This window comes from Chaetomium tenue, assembly GCF_020726465.1.
Source record: "Chaetomium tenue strain MPI-SDFR-AT-0079 chromosome Unknown F5144scaffold_2, whole genome shotgun sequence".
Classification (NCBI taxonomy): domain Eukaryota; kingdom Fungi; phylum Ascomycota; class Sordariomycetes; order Sordariales; family Chaetomiaceae; genus Chaetomium; species Chaetomium tenue.
Window position 1 is genome coordinate 3834618 of NW_027117330.1, and position 17816 is coordinate 3852433.

A 17816-nucleotide genomic window follows, 5' to 3' on the forward strand; every position below is an offset into this window, starting at 1 on the left:
ATATTTCCCCCAACACTATATAGCCTGCCGAACCAAGGAGCAGGATGATGGTTCGGGCTGGAATCGACTGAGTCAGGTCGGCAATAGTCACCCTCATTTTTATCGGAGAGAAGCTAGAACATCACCAATATCATACCAAGCCTGGGGAGGGGCGACGGAGAGAAGAAGCGGGTAGAAAGAGGTTACCGATTGAGCTGAAGGTTAAACCGGTGTGGTGACATGGGGTTAAGCACAAAGTGGCGTCACTCAGATGCACACAAGCAGAGGAGATTTAGAGTAGGCACCGAGGAGAACAGAGACTCAGATTACCCAAGACAGGTATAGTTAACTAATCCTTCACTTCTCGTACAATTAATTAGATGGTGTCCCACAACCCAAGCGGTCCGTCACCATGTAGGCCCTATTACTTCCCACCTTTCCTCCACATACTATCCAACACAAGAGTGTGTGCAACAGGATCCTACAATAGACCGATATAAACGCCGCCCAATGCAACCAGGGAACACCATGAAATCCAAAAACAAAGACAATTCCACAGTTTTTCCCCGACAGAAACCGACCGGACATCCATCCCGTCCACGGTCTTGCTTCCCAGTCCTCCGATATACCAAAATCCAAAAAGGGAAAACAAACAGCGAAGCCAAGCCAAAACAACAGTCGCTATGCAGTTGGGTATCGTGATCATCCGTAAGGAGCGAAATTCTATCCCGATGAAAAGCCTTTCATCATGGTACAGTGTGTATGTGTCGTCAAAGGAGTGTCTATCCCCCGTTGGGGTATGATTAACCGTTCCGATCCGCGGAAATGCTAAAGGAAAGTCTATAGTTTGTTGCGAGTGGACCAGCCGGTTGTAAAAAAGGAGTGTCGTAAGTTGGGTATCTCATTCGGAATGATTGCTGTGACAAAGGAGCGTCGTTGCATCAAGATGCAAAAATAATATTAGGGTGAGATCGTGGCAGTCGTAAAAAGGAGTGTAACACGTCATGATAATGCCGTGGGGTTGCTGCTGTCTCGTCGAGAGTTGTGTTGCGTGCGTGATCGCTAAAAGGAAGGTGGTGTACAATTGCGTCTGTGTTGAGGTGAAGAAAGCAGCCAGCAAGCAGCTCGGATGCTTGACAAAAAATAAGAAAAAGTGGTCGTAAAATTCGTAACCAGATGCGGGGGCGAGGGATGGCACCGCTATGCGCCCTTGCCCTTATGTTTGTCCTGGGGGCTGGGTGGCACGGAGAAGGTGTTGTTGGCAGGCATGCCACCTCCTTCCTGGGTGGCCAGCGGGGTAAACTGAGAGCTGGGCGACTCCGGGATGGGTTGAAAGGACTCCTCGGGCCTCAGGAAGGGCGAAGGGACAAGGGCCGGGTGTTGGGATGGCAGCCAAGCGTAGAGATCCTCAGGAGGCGGGCAATCCGGACTGGTGCTCAGATAGGAGGGCCTGGTCGTCATGGTTAATCACGTTTGCCCTTGCGCGACGCGGCTAGCAGCCCTTGGTGCAACCCGGATCAGGTCCACACGGTCTGGATTGGAGAAACGAACCCGACGCCATAAGTGTTGGAACCGCCCAGCATTGGTGAGGTGGCCGTGTAACCGTAGGTGCCATTGTCTTCAGCATCGCTGTAGACGATCGGGGATCCGTCGCCAAAGTCGCCATAGGTGCTCGAAGCCGGACTATACCCCCCGAACGACGGACTCGGGATGTTGAGGTAGTGCGGGTTGACGTAGGGCGACGACAGCTGGAGCGGGCTGACAGCGTTGGCAGGGCCGGCCTCAGGGATGACGGACAAGTCCTCGGTGCTGTAGCTGAATGCCACATTGTCCCCATACGGCAGGTACTCAGAAGACAAGTTTGCCGACAACATCACCGGCGAGCCCTCATTCATGTAGAAGTTGGGCTGGTCGAACTGGTCGAACTGGTCAAACTGGGGGAACGAGGGCGTGCGCGCAGGCTGGACCCATCCCATCCGGGAGCGGAACTCGTTGACCGTCTCGATAGGGAACTCCATCAAGTTGAGCGGGGTCTGGAGGTCCCCCTCGAGATGACCCGAGTTGCGGACGGCATAGAGGCGGCGAGCGATCTCCTCGACCGGACCAATGGTCATGCTTCCAAAGTACGCGGCGCCGATCTCGGGGAAGAGACGCTCCATCAGGAGGGCGGCCGTGTAGTAGTGGGCAATCACGACGAGGGCGCTTGGCGATGCACCATTCCGCTGCAGGTACATGACGGGCAGCCAGAACAGCCAAGTCCGCAGGGGCTTCAGGCGGTCGAACTGCTGCGCCACCGACAGGGACGAGGTGACCTTGCGGGAACCCTTCATGAAGGTGATGAGCTGGGCGACCGGCTTCGTGTCTTCGCGGTTCTTCTTGAGGAAGGCCTCGAGCTTCTGGAGCTGCTGCAGGACGCGCTGAAAAGCTTCCATATCATCCTCACGCGGCTGGCTGGGCTGGTGGTCCGGGGTGGGCGAGGGCGGGGCGGTCGGGAAGGTGCTGCTCTCGGCGATGAAGTCGCCAAACTGCGACTCGTGTTTCCAGGGATCCATGGCCTCGATGACCTTTAGGCGATATTTATCAGTGTGCGTTCCCGAGCCGGTGGTGTACCTGGTGCGACTTACAGATGAGGTTCCTTGCATGAGTTGGGTCCAGCTCCGCCTACGAAAGCAGGTTGGGTTAGCCTCCTGTCGGTGGAGTTCGGATAGGTGCATTATATTGCTTACCAATCTGTGGCTTGCCACGAGAGGACCAGCGAAGCGGCGAGGACCGCGTCCGACGTCTCGCGAGAGAAGGTGCTGATGGCTTCCTGCAGTCCCTTCAAGGCGACACCGCGATGCTCATACGCCATGTTTCCGACGGCTGGGCAGCCGGTCAGGTACGCGAGATGCATAGCGGAGAAGGCGAGCAGGGAGTGCAAGACATAGCGGTGGGTCGCGCCGATCCTGATGATTCTAGAAAATTCGTTAGTACGACAAGCGCGTTCTCAGCTTTCAGTGCCAAGCCTTACGTGGGGATCTGCTGAGTCCAGAGCGTGAAGTCATTGGCGTCAAGTTCCTGCATTTGGTGGCTGATGGAGGCAACGTGGTGGATCAACCTCAGGTCCTCGAGGGTCAGAAGCTCAGGCGCAGGTGCCGGATAGATGCCCAGGCTCGGGAACGGGAACATGCCGGTACGGCGCCACTGGTCGATGGTAGCCTCGATCTCCGGCGTCCACATCAGGTCGGGCTTGTCGGGCGAGCCAGCCCTGTCTTCGGGGGCAGGCACATCATTGTACGGGCAGCGGATCTTGTGCTTGGTGCAGTTGCGGCTAGCGGATGTCAGTAAACCAATGGCCTGGTGAAATCTCCAGCCGGAACCTTGGGAGCTCTTACCACTGAGGGAAGTTCTCATCACACCGAATGTGGCGACGTTTGCTGTGACAAGTTTGTTAGTACATCATGCTGTGAAGAGGCAAGCTAAGGCTGTTGCTACTGCCGCGTAAGACCTACCAAGTCTCGCATCCCTTCCGGGACTTGGTGTGGCTAGAAAAGTTGTCAGCAACGCGGAACAGGAGAAGATGCCGTTAGGCAGTTTCGCAAACTCACCTCCGACGAGGGGGACCACCACCGGGACCGGCCATTATTACGAATAGGGGGGTGGAAAAAGATTAACGAAAGAACTAGGGAAGCGGTTAACGGCTGGGACGTGACATGTGTCGGGGAACTGGCATGCTAACATGAAAACACACGACGTGCCCTAAAGGCGACGGGATAGCGAATGTGGCGAGGGTGCGGTGGGGGAAGGCGAGCGAGGCGAGCGCAGAAGCCGGATATACGGAGGGGCAGTGAGATTGATGCGGTGACAAGCGGGCGGTGGTGGTGTGATCAAAAAAAAAAACACCGAGAGCTGTATGGTGCCGATTCGAGAAAGCGAGTAAAGCGAGCCAACTCCTTCTCTCGTGGATCTTCGAATCTTAATCGGATTTCAAAAGCCGTCTTCCGTTTCTCGGTTCTTTCCAGACTCTTTTTTCCTTTCCCCTTTCAGCGTTCCCGTTAACAGTAGCGATCGTGTGGGTTACTCCTTGCGTCCGAGCGATACAAGAAGGTTTGAGCGAGAGTGGATGTAGCGAGCGAGCTAGGCCTTGCAGACAGGCATCTACGTATTGTGAGGTTGCAGATGGTTGTATTTATGAATGCATCACTGAAAGGCGGTAGGTGCAGCGATTGGCGAAGTTAGGTTGGGGAGGAGGGGTGGTTTTGCGGGTTTTCGTTTTCGAGACTTTTTCCAACACGAGACAAAATAAGAAACAAGCGAATGACAGGAGTCACGAGGACTTCCTAGGGGGTTGGTTGCTAAAAGCGAAGGTGAGTTGTTGAGGTACAGCGAGGGGCCGGAGCAGTTGATGATGGTGTATCTGGAAGACCAAGAGAGGAAGAGATGGGGCCGTTGGGGGAGCTGCACAGTTAAATAGCGCCCATGCGCGCTGAGTGGTGGGCAGCGTGGGAAACCACCCACCGATGACCCACCGAGCCAAGGGCATTTGCCCCATCGGGACACCAGGGCGGCCAAGACTGGTCCCAGTTGACACACCATGTGCTGGCGGCCCCACAGCAACTGATCCCAGTCGACGCCCTAACACGCCCTAACGGGTTAGGGCTACCCGCGGAACAAAGGACGGAGAGCGCGAGACCGGACCGGGGATCGATGATGATGATTTGCAGCAACTGGGCTGTTGCGATCATCGATGGAGCCTGACTAATTGCGGCATTGCTCGCATGAAGGGACTAGGAAAACGGGAACCAGCACCTTGGGAGCTTGGGTTGGAACGGCGCGGGTACGATGTCAGCCCCGCGAGAGTCGCGACGGGTGAGGGAGGCTTAGGTCTCGCTGGTGACATCCAGCGGGTAGGGTGGACAAAGGAAAAGAGGACGGACGACGGACGAGAGTGGCACAGCATCGTAGTGGCGGGAACAGAGCGGGATGGACAAAGCTACCCAAGCTTACCTCCGCTTGACGTACATGTCACCCCACGTTTGCCGTCTGCCTATCGAACCACCCATCTAATTCTAAATAGACATCGTCATCGATGGCTTGGGTCGCTACTACATAGATCAGACTACAAGTAGGGCAACTAGCTTGGGCAGTCAGTCAGTGCATGCAGCCAGCGGTCGAGGGCGGCCGATTTCCGGCTGCACCGGCGGCGTCTGGAGCGGTTGTGGTCACCTGGACAGGTGCTGCCTAGGGTCCGTGCAGGATCTCCGTTACCATCGAAGAAGCGCCGTGGAAGCCACTCAGCAAGTGTGTGCTCTGCTTGTTCATGCAGCATGTTGATGAATGGATGTGCTGTGGACGGGCACTTCAGAGGCTTGACCAATGTGATCGGCATGCGGCGTCGTGCAGACGGTGCAGCGAGGGAATCCTTGGGAATCCCGCGCAACGCAGCTGAGAGTCTCTCTCAATGTTACGTTAACTTGGACCCGGAGCCAGACAAGCGTGTTAGCGTCGGGGCCCTCCTTGGCTTGCTTGACATGCTGTCTGACAGAGAGATGATTAACGGTTGTGGAACGGCCACCTCACGTTAGCCATAAGTTACTTCCGCTGACACAATACCAGGTCTGATATTCATTCGTCTTTAGAGTCTCAGAGCATCGAACCTCTTCTCTGTCCTGCTCACCAATGATAAAAATAAAATAAAAATAAAAATGCGGATTTGGCGTTCCTGCTTGGTCTGAGAGTGTGCGAACTGCAAGGGCCTGCTAACCGACTGGGGCTAGCCCGTTGGGGCGGAGTCATTGAGCACTTGTCAGTCGCTCGCTTGTTGTTTTCTGTGACTGGTGGCCGGCCGACACGCCGCAGAAAATCCGGGGTGGTGACCGCCGTTGCCGTCAGGAACCCCACGCAGATGGGTTGTCAAGAGGCCTGACAATGGGCAAATAGGCCGATGTTTGAGTTTATAGCCTAGTTTGTTTGTCTGTGGCTTGCTGATTGTCTATCTTGGCCAAACCAGAGCAACGGACATAACCGGTGGGAGAGTCTATACAGCAGTTGCACTGTCCTTTCTCCATAGATAGGTACTTACTTTCCTGATGCTTCAAAGCAGGTGTGTGCGCGGGCGGGCGTGCTTGCTTGACGAATATGGAAGTCACAACCCAACCCAAGTTTGACTGTTGCAAAAATCAGGCCACCAACACCGGCAACGCCCTCTCACAAGACCATAGATCTCGAAAGCAAACATGAGTTTTTGTTTTTGAGTCCCGGACTGGAATGCCGAAGCGCACAGACGACGCGGTGCAGTATTTCGTTGAGGAGTCTCTGTGAATGCTGCCCTTCGAGCCTGTGCTCATGCGGGGCTCAGGCCATCATCAGGCCCCCCGTCGCTGCACCTTGTCGGTAAAGGTCCAACCAATAGAGTTTGGGTTGCTGCATGGACATGCGGCCAAGGCCACACCAGAACCGCATTTCTGGCATCGTTGTTGACGGCCGGGGATACTCGGCTGTGGCTCTCCGTCGCCAGGACAAGGTTGCGGAGTCTGGGGCACGCGAAAGGTCCTCTTGAGCGTGGGACAACACCGACTGCCGAAACCGCCACCGCCTGCTTGTAGCTAGCAACCTAGGGTTCCATGGCTTGGGGTCCTCCCTCGTCATCGCCCAGCCATTGTGTCGGGAGCTGGAGCCCAAAAGCTTTTCGAAACTACCTCCGAGAGCTCTCCAGGTCCACTTCCACCTCGGCTGTATCTGCCATTATCGACCGTTGTCCGGCGGTAGACCCCAACTCCAGTCTGGTATCCAGGGTGCCCTTCGGGGCGGGGCCGAGCATCGCCCCGAGCCGAGCGTGGGACATCGCAGGACAGCGAACGGAGCGCCCTCCAGACAAAGGAGGCGCCAATGATGATGTAGTTCCCGAGGAAGAATGCGCCGACCCCAACCCCGGGATGTGGAAACACCATCTGAAAACCTTCTTCGCTCCGCACCCATTTGGCTTGTCGGCCCATCGCAGGTGTGCTAACCCCGAAAGCGATCCATGCACGTCCTGCAAGATGCTGGTCCCTTGTTCACAACCCTTGCGTCGATGGAGGATGGCTAGTGGATCGGGGGTTTTCTGAAGGGTCTGCACCCTTGATTGGTCGATGCAACGGTTTTCTCGTGTCCATTTTTGGCTTCCCGCGTTGCGTCTCATGTTCCCTGCTCGAACATTGCATGTTTCCCCTCATTCTCCAAAATCCTCCTCCCCCATTCGCATCGAATTCCCATCAAACCCGCGCGATTTGGCTTAACAGGTTGCTGGTCTTTCGTCTGGAATCGGCATTCTTTCGTTTGAAATTGCTGAAATTGGAGGGATCAACCTTGTGCAAGAAGTGGCCCGTTTTTCCACGCCGACCTCATAAAAACCCGCCAACCATCCTTTTGGGAAAGAAGTCCATTTCTTCGGCAAAAAGGCGGAGGCAGTGCTTGGTGTGAAGTTCCGTCTCCACCTGCCCGCTTGGTGATGGGCCAAACTTTCACCGCTCTCTTTCCAGCCCCACTCATTCCGCGATTCTGCCAGACATTTTTTCCCTTGGACGAGTTCGCTTCCTCTTTGGAAAGCTCGGGTCCCCTGAGGCCGCTTGGGCCGCTTTGCCGTGAACGCCGCTGCTCCCGCCGCGGGGGAAGCTGATGCATCGCCTGGACGTGGCCACGATCCACCCAGGCACCATGACTTACCTTGTAGATCTTCTTCCCGACGAATTGTGTTTTGCGCCCAAAAGTTCTTTGTCTCAGTTCGTGACTCGGGTGACAATAGCGCGTGAGAGTCGGCGGTGGCTCATCGTGGGCCATTCCACGACTCACCAAAACTCGTGGCTTGTCCGAGTCGGGAATAGCCCGTTGCTATTCTTGAAGATAACCTTCCAGCATCCCTTTCCCTCGTCGCCCTTCTCCCGGCATTTCTCCACTCTGACGTCGCTTGCCACATCCGGCCGAATTGGACCAGAAGACGACGACGGCAGCCAATCAGCCATGTTCACTGAGCAACAGGCCACTCACAACAACCGATCTGCTGCGATACAACGTTCCACTCTCTCGTGGCTTTCTTTTCCAGAGTCTTCGACCCCCACCCTTCACACTCGGGCCGCCGTCCGCCGCCCGAGTCGGATTCCTCGGTTTGAAGCGTTTTGTTGATCTTGCACCAAGAACCACATTACCGGGCCATTCTCCATCGGGCATGACTAAGGCGTCACCAAAAGATCAGCCACCGATGGCGGCAGTTCCGGTGCAAGCGAGCAATTAGCATTTTGTATAGGATGGGCTGATCCGGGAACCGGCACGGTGCCGTGCAGATAAGGTGGTGCCGAGGAACAATCCCTCCGGGTCACCACCAGTTACAACTGAGAAGAAAATTCCACGCCAATCACAAAGGGTCGCCGTGCTCCGATCGAGGTCCTTTTCCCTCGGCCTGCGTCAACCCCACCATCGCTTCGCTTGTCAAAGAATCTTCCAACAGCCGATCGAAGACCAACAGCCGAGCATCATGCCAGATTGACGTCGAGATCGAAGCTATCGTGACATGTTATAGTGCATGCTTATCCTCCTCACTTTATGCTGCATGGCTCTAGGCCTTCTCACAACCTCAAGGAGCCCCCGAAAGGGACGACCTGCATGGCTGACTTTTTTGTCACCCCAAAACCACCACTGGTTAACAACATCACAATGCCCCCACCCATCCAAGCGGCGGAGGCTCCCCATGCCGATATCCATACATCCCGGCCATAGACACCCACGAGTCACGCTTTCGACAAGCACCGAGTAGTTGCCGGCATGACGTAAGGATTCGTCCCCGGCTGCCCAACGGCAGTACAAGGGCAAACCACATCCTGGGTATCGGCTCTGAGTGGCTCTTCTATTTATAGCCGTCTCTTAGTATACATACGTAGTTTTTCCTCATCGGGCCGCGAGATGGGGTGGAGAGACCAGGTGATGGTGGTTAGCTGGGCGCGGCTGAGATTCGCAACTGTCGAATCCCGAGCGTCCAACACCACCTTTTCGTCTGCACGGCATAATGGTCAAGGGCCTTCTTTCCCCTTTCTCGTCTCGTTCTCGCTTTCACTTTTGATAATAATGCACCACCACAGCCCCCCGAACCTCACCGCCTGCTCGTTTTTTGACCAATTCGGGGACAGCCCGTGGCTCGACGGCAAGAAAAGTGCTGTAAGGACCATGTGTGACCATGGCCCAAAAGGGCCCGCCGACGGGTAGGTTCGCCCCCCATGTGTAAGCCCCCATCCACCCCGGGCCCGAACCAGACGGCCGGGACGGACTCGCCGGCAGAACGTGGCTTTTCTAGCAACCTCGCCACCATATCGATGGATGGATGGATGGATGGACGGGTGGGTGTACGGGTACACTCTCAACTCAGAGCCAGCCCGTCCGCAAGGTAACCCGTCCGCCGCCACTCTCCGCTAGCCCTCGCGGGCGGCACTGGCCGCCCCTAGGACGAGATCAAAGACTAGCTTGCCCTGTTTCCCAATCTTGCACGGCAGGACCTGAGACCAGCAGCCATATGGCCAACATCCCATTGGCCACCCGACGAGCTCGCCCCCGACATATCTATCTACAGACACAAGTCGGTCTCGTGCGACTCGGCCCAACGTTGCCTTACGCCACGCGGCACTCTATCACATCACAGCACAGCACAGCACAGCACAGCACGTACAGCACAGCACAGCGCAGCAGAGCATCGCAGGACGCTCACCTGCGTGCGTCCCCCTCCCGTCCCCCGGAAAAATCCTGTCAGACACCAAAGCGCGGTGAGGCGGAGTGGGGGGACGGGTCGAAGGGGAACGGATTTGTTGGATGCCATCCGACAGGATGTCCGTCGCCGGCAGCAAGCAGGGAAAAGGCCCGAGTTGCACGCACGGAACGTCACGCCACCGCCGCTGCCGCTGCTAATGGGAGAGGGAGAGAAAGGAGGAGGATTACACTGCCTCGGGGACGGCCTGAGCCGATCTGAGTCCGGCTGGTTGCGTGCGGTGGTGGGAGATTTGGTGTTCCCTTCTGTTCCTGGGTGCGTCATGATCCTTTTGCGTGGTGGTTGGTGCAGATCTGAGTGGGTGTGTGTTGTGGTTGGCCGGCGGACGGTGGTTGTTTGTCTCCAGGGGAAGGGGTTCGCTGACAGAGTAAGTAGATCCATGCATAATACCTAACGTTACATTGGTGTATGTGGTTTTGTCCATACGTTTTCTAGATGGGATTGTAGTTAGGGGGTGTCGTCAGGTTTGCGTTGCGGTCAGCAAGGCTGAATTCGGTCTCGGTATGGTCTGGAAAGGATCAGAGAGATCGACAGCCCTGCCTCGAGGATTTCGATCTCCAGATCCGTTCACTGTATCGGGTAGGTGCTGGATGTCTCGGTAATGGTGCGCGCCTCTGTTACCTTGTGGCTGGTTATGACATAGCCAATCTTGTTCGAGTTGTCTTCCAGAATGCAGCGGCCCTGGTTCTGTCTCAATTATTTCTGGTCCGAGTACCGCCACGTTTCGGGAGTTGAAGACGTACGAAGTACATACATACACTAACTACGATCAGTGCAGCCCCCGGTGGGTTTGTTCGTACAGTACCCGCAGAGGGGGGAATAAACCGAAAACAAGTTGAAGGAAAATGGACAGGCGATTTGAAAGGGGAAAACAGAAGAGAAGGTAGAGCGCTATTGGCATACCCCTAGTTTTCTGAAGGGGTTTTTTTTTTTTTTTCCTGTTTCAAGTTTCTTTTTGTGCGTACCTCTTCCTCAACTCGATTCGGAAACCTCGAGTTGTCAAACGCTCCTACCTTGCGAAGGAATTCACTTTTCCACACCAACGAATCACCCCAACAACCGCAAAGTCTGTACACATAGAACGTTATCCGACAATTTGATGATTGTTCTTGAAACGTTACAACCACTGCCAATGCGCATCATGTTACTATTTACATAATCCTGACTAGCCTGAGCCGTTGCGAACTTTATCCGGGGGGTGATCATCAAGGACCACAACTCGCAGCCCAGCGGACCCGGAAATCGAACCGGGATCGACTTAAACATTCAACCCCAGCCGATATCCGTCCTGCCGCCTTCCTGTTTTGGAAACATTGCCTGTTTGGGAATCCTCGAGGGATCGCCAGAATCCACTTCAGCGTCAGTTCTTCGCCGCGCGAGGTCCTGAAACTGAACCGCTTCCCCGTCGCTGAGGAATTGGCCCTTCGGCTTTTTCCATGCTGGGTGTGGAAAGAATACCGATATGGGAAAAAGGATCGTTAGGGAGTTTGGGGGCGTTCAATAAGACCCGCGCCGTGCCGGACCGAATTGCTAGTGAAACAGGGCGAGGCCTGGCGACTGATTGGGCAATTAAATGTCCGAGTCAGGAACACAACGGCGGACGCCCTGTAACTCAGCGAGGTTGCAGTGCGGTGCAGCGCAGCAAGAGTTTAGCTAATTGAGGCCGCGCAGGACACAGGAGTTCCCTAGCACAACATCGCGCCATCATAGCCTCTCCCACGATGTTGTCCATCCCCATACGTACGTACGGAGAGAGATAACGCGAAAACGCGACGCATGAACGAGCCCCATGGTCAATTTCCAGCGCCGGAACTCTCCCAACAGCTGAGTGGCCCCCTTAGGCCCTTGTCATCGGTTTCCCCCGAGATGCGTCCCCATCAGCAGCGCCTGCACAGCCACCGCGGCTGCCCAAGTCGGACACGACCATCATGACGATGCCGCTCTTCCCACCCAATCCCGTCCGTCCGTTGTCTGTTTCGAACGAGCTCGGGGGTGGAGTGCGCGTCCCATCACGCCTGTCTCCCTCCCTCCGTCTCCCTCGGCCCCTTTTCAATACAGCCGCTGCCGCCCCGACGCGCGCCACGGTCGGTTTCCCCAATGCCATCGCGACGTTAGCGACGAGGCGCAGCTCCTGCTCAGGTCACTACTGAACGTGCCACGTCCTGATTAGGTCTTATTTCCGTCAAGCTTCGGCGTGAATGGCAACCCTGCCCTGGACTTGAGGCATAGTTACGGGATCCCCGTGGGGGAGATGTTGGGTAGGAGGGAAGAGGGAGCTATTTCGGGAATAGGGTTGAGTGAGACACGACAGGAGAAGGGGCTTGTTCGAGGCGCGCATGAAGAGCTCCGGAAGGAGGTTGGGCGTGGGACCGAACATGAAGTTGACGCGAAGCGCGGAAGCAAATTGGCTAGTGCCGTTTTGCAGCCTTTGTTCGACGAACGGGCAGATGGGCGAGTGCCAGTTGTTCAGGGAGTCTGAACTGTGATGGGTTCCGGTCCTTCTCTCTTCACGTCTCCTTTTCCCCCCTAACCCAGGCTTATTCCACAGCTCCGTCGTCAGTGTGGGCGTGGAAGCGCGGTGGCAGGAACTTGAGGCACCTCCAATGGCGCAACGCCACTGCAATTTCTTCGGAAAATAGATCATGATTATAGCTCGGTACTCAACATCCTTCCTCGCATGAAATGTGATAGCAGGTTGTCACGCCGTATTACGCGGCGCCTAATTACTCTTACTCTCCAAGACACCTCAGGGGGTCATCGGCCGTGGTCCAATCTCAGATGGTTCAGGGACAAGTCAGAACCAAGACGGGTTGCCCAGTTCTGAAGCAATGGATATGGCATCACGTTGTGCTGTCTTCTGGAAACATGATAGCTCCAGACAGGGCCGAAGCATCGGTTGTTAACTCGGCCCATTGCCCAGTTATACCTCCGTAATTCGTTCTCAAGTAAAGTAAACATCCTTTTCACGTCGATGAGGCTGCATAGACACTCAGATATACCAAACGGCAAATCCCCATGGTGACTTAGTTGTGGAAAGGAGGCAGAGGTACGATCACAAGATGGCAAGGCAATCCTTCATGCCTCAACTCCTTGAACGCGAAAAGCCTTTCCACTTAATTCTTCCTTCATTTTACTGCAATGTACTTCACGAGCAGTGTAACAACTCGAGGGAAACAAACAACATGACAAACCCTGGGGATGACTCCCACCGAGTTGTACAACAAGACTCAAAGTAAACAAACACCGACACTCGAAAGCCACTAGCCACGAACCATCAACAAGACTGAAACAGCAAACACGCCTTACTAAAAACTACACCGCGAAGCTACCTACTAGCTATCTAATGACCTATCTAAGTGTAAATGCAGTACAGTGCACCACCAGTTCTCTACGTAAAAAAAGCATCTATGTAATCCATGATCCGTTCCTCCTATGTGCTCCCGCCGTCCTGGCCGGCCTGAGCCAGCCAGCGAAAAACACATTCTTGTGCCTTGCTTCCCAGATTTATCCACCGCCGGCAGCGCATTCCATAGCCCCGGGGCCGACGACGAAGGACCCGCTGATCCCATGTTTGCTTCCTTTGCCCCAACAGCATCGCCGGAAATCCCATTCCTCTCTCCAAGCCATTGGCAGTCTTGTCGTTACCATGGCCCCAGTCCATATGGATAGGGGCATCTCTCTGCACCAAGCCTTCCGAAAATCCACCCGCAATAGCCAGTCACCCAGCCACCGTTCAAGCAGTCTCTGCCGAACCATAATCCCATTCCAATTTGTTCTCTCCTAACTCCCACCACTCCTCGTATCCCCCATGCAAGCCACCGTGCCACGCTTGCCTACTATTACCATCCCTCCCCGCCCTCCTTGCCCCCTCACCTCCCCCAATCAGCTTTGACAGAGAATAGCGTTGGCGGCGTACGGGCAACCAACGAAATCAAAGAAAGATTGCATTCACTTCACGCCCCTCTCAAAATAACAACCCCTACTTGGTCCCCAGTTAACTACCCCATGGTGCTGAGGCGATGCGTCCAAACCCAAAGAACCAAGTCGCAACAGGGTATATCATTTTTGTTTTCTCTCGTCCTGGCTACCAAAAGAAGAAGCATATCCATGCATGAAGTGGGCTGGCGGTGAGGTGTGTTGAGCACAATGCTAGCCTCGCACTCTGACCGAGCATCGAATCAAATGCCATAGTTAGCCTTCAAGGCCTGTTGGTCTTGGGGCTGGAGCTGGCCAACAAAGTCGTTGAACTGGGGGATCAGTTGGCGGTAGAGGGTGAGAACCTACCATCACACCAACGATTAGCATCTCATCAGGGGCCGGATAGGCTTGACGGAAATTAACTCACGTTCTGCAGGACGTCGTGTAGCTCCTGCTTGATCTGGCTCTGTAGCTTCAGGTCCTGGTACCTCGCGATCGCGGTGAAGAATCGCAGCATGTCTTTCTCCATCGCCTGCGGGTTCTGCGCCACCACCATGCTGAATCCCTTGAACGCCGTGGCCTTCTCCTCAGACGGCTCAATCTCCTCCACCGCCCTGAGGAATTCCTCTGAAAACTTGGCCAGATGCGGGGCGAGGAGCTCGTGGTGTTCGAGGCCAAGCCTGCCGAGGGCGATGGCCGCGTTTTCGTTGACGCCGTAAGGCACGCCGGGGTTGGAAATGATTTGGACACAGCGCTGGAGAAGTTCCGGCACGAAGGGTGCCATATCCTTCTTGTACTGCATCGCGATCTCGCCGGCGCTCCAGCAAGCGTTGTTCACGACGCTGAAGCTGCCGTCAATCTCCTCGTCGAGGATGTTGTCGAGATCTAGCCTCTTGAGTAGGATAGGCATGATGGAGGGCAGGAAGGGCTTCAGCTGGTTGAAGACAAACTTGGAGCAGTCGCCGAGAAGAGCATAAGCCGATTGTTGAACCTCATCGGCAGGATCCTCCATACAGAAGCTTAGAAGTTCAAAGAAGGCTGGCTGGCTATTCTGGACCAGCTTGACGGCCTTCTCATTGTCGAGAGCTTGGATGATGGCGCTCAGGAGATCCAAGCTGGTGACCAAAAAGTCCTTATCGGGCTGGTCGAATGCGGGGTTATTGTTGGCAGCATGGGTCTGCTCAAGGTTCTGGTGGATGATGTTGACACAGCGCCCGAAGATGGGTTCGGCAAAGGGAGTGAAGGCGTCGCCGAGGGCAATGGCAACGTATGAAAGGCATTCTAGGAGCGGGAACATCTCTCTTGACTGATCCGGAACCTTCTGCCACCGGTCGATGAGAGCAGGCATGAGTTGGTTGCAAAGTGAGGGGCGGGCCAGCACGGGACCGATGTGCTCCGCCAGCGTCTGAACACAGTCGTAAAGGACCCATCTGTTCTTGTCCTTATACTTGCTGAAGCATAGGACGTACTGCTGGACGATGGGGACGCAAAAAGGCTCGAGATGCTTCCCCGCCTTCTCTTCGAGGTTCGCCATAGCTGAGGCCCCAGCCTCCTGCACCTTCTTGTTCTTGTCGATCATCTTCCTCAGGATGCCGTCCATCATGGGGACGAAGTAAGCCTGTGTTTGGGCCGGGTCATGCAGGTTAGCCGCCCACGCCGAGTACCGCCCGAGTGTCCAGCAGGTTATGGTCCGAACCACGGGCTCCGGGTCGTCTAGCAGGCTGATGAGATAGGGAATAAGTTCGGGCAGATGGGGGATCACGACATCCATGCAGCCCTCGGCGACAGCGCCGAGCGCAAGGACGGCAGCCTCCCGATGCGGCCAGTCTTGGTGCTTCAAATTGGTCTGCAGATACGGCAGGATGGAGGTGAACACAGGACCGCCAAAGTCGGTAGCGAAGACATCGAGCGCTGCCGCCGAACACTTGCGGAGCGTCCACTTCTCGTCGGGATTTTCGTCGCCCGCCTCCTCATCCAGCTCGTCAACCTCGCCCTCTTCCAAGTCGTCGTCCATGCTCGCCAGTTTCTCAAACGCGTTCCCGTTCTGGTTTGCCTCGGCCGACGCCTCTGACGGCTCAGTGTTGGCGCCGCGCTTGAGGTTCTTCTTGGCGAACTGGGGCTTGATATCCTCCTCTCTGTCCTCTTCGTCTTCGTCGTCCGATTCCCCGCCCAGCATGGCAATGTCCTCTGGGCTGTAGACCATGCATTCCAACAACACTGGAATGATCTTTTGGATGTACGGGTCAAGGCTCTGGTACAGATCGTCGTGTTCACCGACTGACAACCAAAACTCGGCTGCTTCGCAGGCAAGGTCCTCATCGTCGCTCTTTTGTTGCGAAATGATGTACTCGACCAGCCCGTTAATATGGGGCAGAAGCTTGTCTGGGCGGGTCTCGACGAGACGGACAAACGCGCGGCAGACCTGGCGCCGAACATCGGTCACGGGGTCCTCGGCAAGATAAAAGAGGTGCTGCAGGAGGTCGTCGATGGAGTTGAGCATGGCCTGTGATTTTCTAGGGGTGAAAACGTTGATGGCCGTGAGTGCGTGAATGCGGACCTTGGGCAAGGGGCTCTTGGTCGCCTGGATGAACTTGGGGAGCAAGATGTTGAGCGGCCGCTGGCCGTTATGTTCCCGCTCCAGAAGTTTGGTGTTGTCCTCGCAAATCTTAGCCATGGCCGCCATAGCACCCTCTTGTGCCTCGTTTGATACCTGGCCCGTCTCGTTGCTGAATAGCTTCAATAGCTCCTGCAACAGCTCCGGCCAGCTGTAGAGGCCGCCGCGGCGGATCATTTCGGTCGCAATATTGCCAGCATAATTGCGAATCTGCGAATTGGCGTCCTGCACGCCCATCGGGACGGCGAGCTTGATCAGCGCGATGCTGGCCTCGGGAATCTGCTTGTAGTTCGACTTGACGCTGTTCTTGAGCATGATGGCGGCGGCCGAGCGGACTAAATGCCAGTCATTGGCGGCCAGCGCCAGACCGGCGGGCGGATTGGCACTCGAGAAGATGTAGGCCAGGTAATTGTTGAAATCCGGGCTCGCTTTTGCTTGGGACAGCAGCTGCGCGGGGGCTTGGGTTAGTTTCCCCACCAAACGCGCGCAGGCGCAAAGCTTCTGAGGTCACTCACGATTTCAGCTTGTTTCTGTGCGGTCTTATCGAAGCCACTCAAGGAATTCTTGAGACATCCTGCAAGAGTCCGCAGGGACTCTGGGTTTGGTTGCCAATCCATGGCGAAGAACCGACGTCGAGTATCGCGGGGCGGGGGCAGGCAAGCAAACGTGTGGTTGAGCGAGAGCCCCTGTGAGTTTTTGGTGTTTGGAAAAGCGGCAAACGCTGGCCCCAGAGCTGCAGAGCTTCGAAGCACAAACGAAGATCAAAATATGGCAGATAGGTCGTCAAATTGCCTTGGCGGGAATGAAGAACAGGTCTCTTTTTCGTGGTTGATTTATTACGGGTTGAAAAGGTCAAGGTTAAGGTGGTGCTGGTGGTGCTGGTCACGGCATTCTTCTGGTCTGCGCAAAGTGGGGTGAAACCAGAAGCTGTTAGCCTTTGCGCACGAACTGGGGTTGGGCCATCAGGCAATCTGATGAGTTGCACAAAAAAAGTAGTAGGTCAAGCACGAAACGAGGTACCTGCGGTTAACCGCCTACCCGGCCCGGTGGGATTCTGACCTCACGCACCTTGATTTTCTGTCCTTCGTCGTCGGATCTTGACAGAAGAGTGGGCAACCGACTGTTTCAAAACCGACGTTGGTCGCCCACCCTAAATTTTGCGCCGCGGGGCCCTGGCGAGACCTTGTTGCAGAGGTCTGGCGGGGCACGGTCAGAATTATAGTGGGACTATAACAGCATGTGGCCAACCAGGATGAGAAATTCAGGAACCCGGAACTCCACAGTAACTGCCGCTTTGGAAGTCGGAGAGAGCTGCTTTGGCAGCGGGGTCCATCTTGCCCGTCACCCATGGGCCAAAAAAAGCCGAACTCCAAAGTCTAGGTGTCAACCGAACATTCGACTACCTCTAGGGGCACGAAAAGAAAGCCATTCGAAAGCCCAAAGTCTACGTTTTACTTTACTTAATTTATTTTATATAATTTATTTTGCTCAGCTTCTTTTCTCTGTTTTTCTTTTCTTAGTTTCTTTTACTTCCGTCTC

At 55.4% G+C, this 17816-nt stretch overlaps 4 protein-coding genes across 4 annotated transcripts; all 4 read right to left on the bottom strand.

Moving 5' to 3' along the window:
* Positions 1-775: 775 nt before the first annotated feature.
* On the bottom strand, positions 776-3601 carry F5144DRAFT_642602 (uncharacterized protein; the record flags this gene model as incomplete). Its single annotated transcript, XM_066792802.1, has 8 exons — positions 776-1429; positions 1531-2543; positions 2604-2640; positions 2706-2933; positions 2990-3289; positions 3354-3395; positions 3471-3503; positions 3567-3601. The coding sequence occupies 8 exons, from the start codon at positions 3599-3601 to the stop codon at positions 1180-1182; spliced, it is 1938 nt and encodes a 645-aa protein (XP_066646972.1). The 3' UTR covers positions 776-1179.
* Positions 3602-6478: 2877 nt separating this feature from the next.
* Positions 6479-7376, bottom strand: F5144DRAFT_132902 (uncharacterized protein). The gene has a single exon (XM_066782314.1). The coding sequence runs from the start codon at positions 7136-7138 to the stop codon at positions 6653-6655; it is 486 nt and encodes a 161-aa protein (XP_066646973.1). The 5' UTR covers positions 7139-7376; the 3' UTR covers positions 6479-6652.
* Positions 7377-7484: 108 nt separating this feature from the next.
* Positions 7485-7958, bottom strand: F5144DRAFT_545469 (uncharacterized protein; the record flags this gene model as incomplete). The annotated part of the gene is made up of 2 exons (XM_066787367.1): positions 7485-7623; positions 7789-7958. 2 exons carry the CDS (start codon positions 7956-7958, stop codon positions 7485-7487), a joined length of 309 nt encoding a protein of 102 aa, XP_066646974.1.
* Positions 7959-13923: 5965 nt separating this feature from the next.
* On the bottom strand, positions 13924-16894 carry F5144DRAFT_483354 (armadillo-type protein; the record flags this gene model as incomplete). The annotated part of the gene is made up of 3 exons (XM_066785386.1): positions 13924-14025; positions 14091-16724; positions 16793-16894. The coding sequence occupies 3 exons, from the start codon at positions 16892-16894 to the stop codon at positions 13924-13926; spliced, it is 2838 nt and encodes a 945-aa protein (XP_066646975.1).
* Positions 16895-17816: the final 922 nt, after the last annotated feature.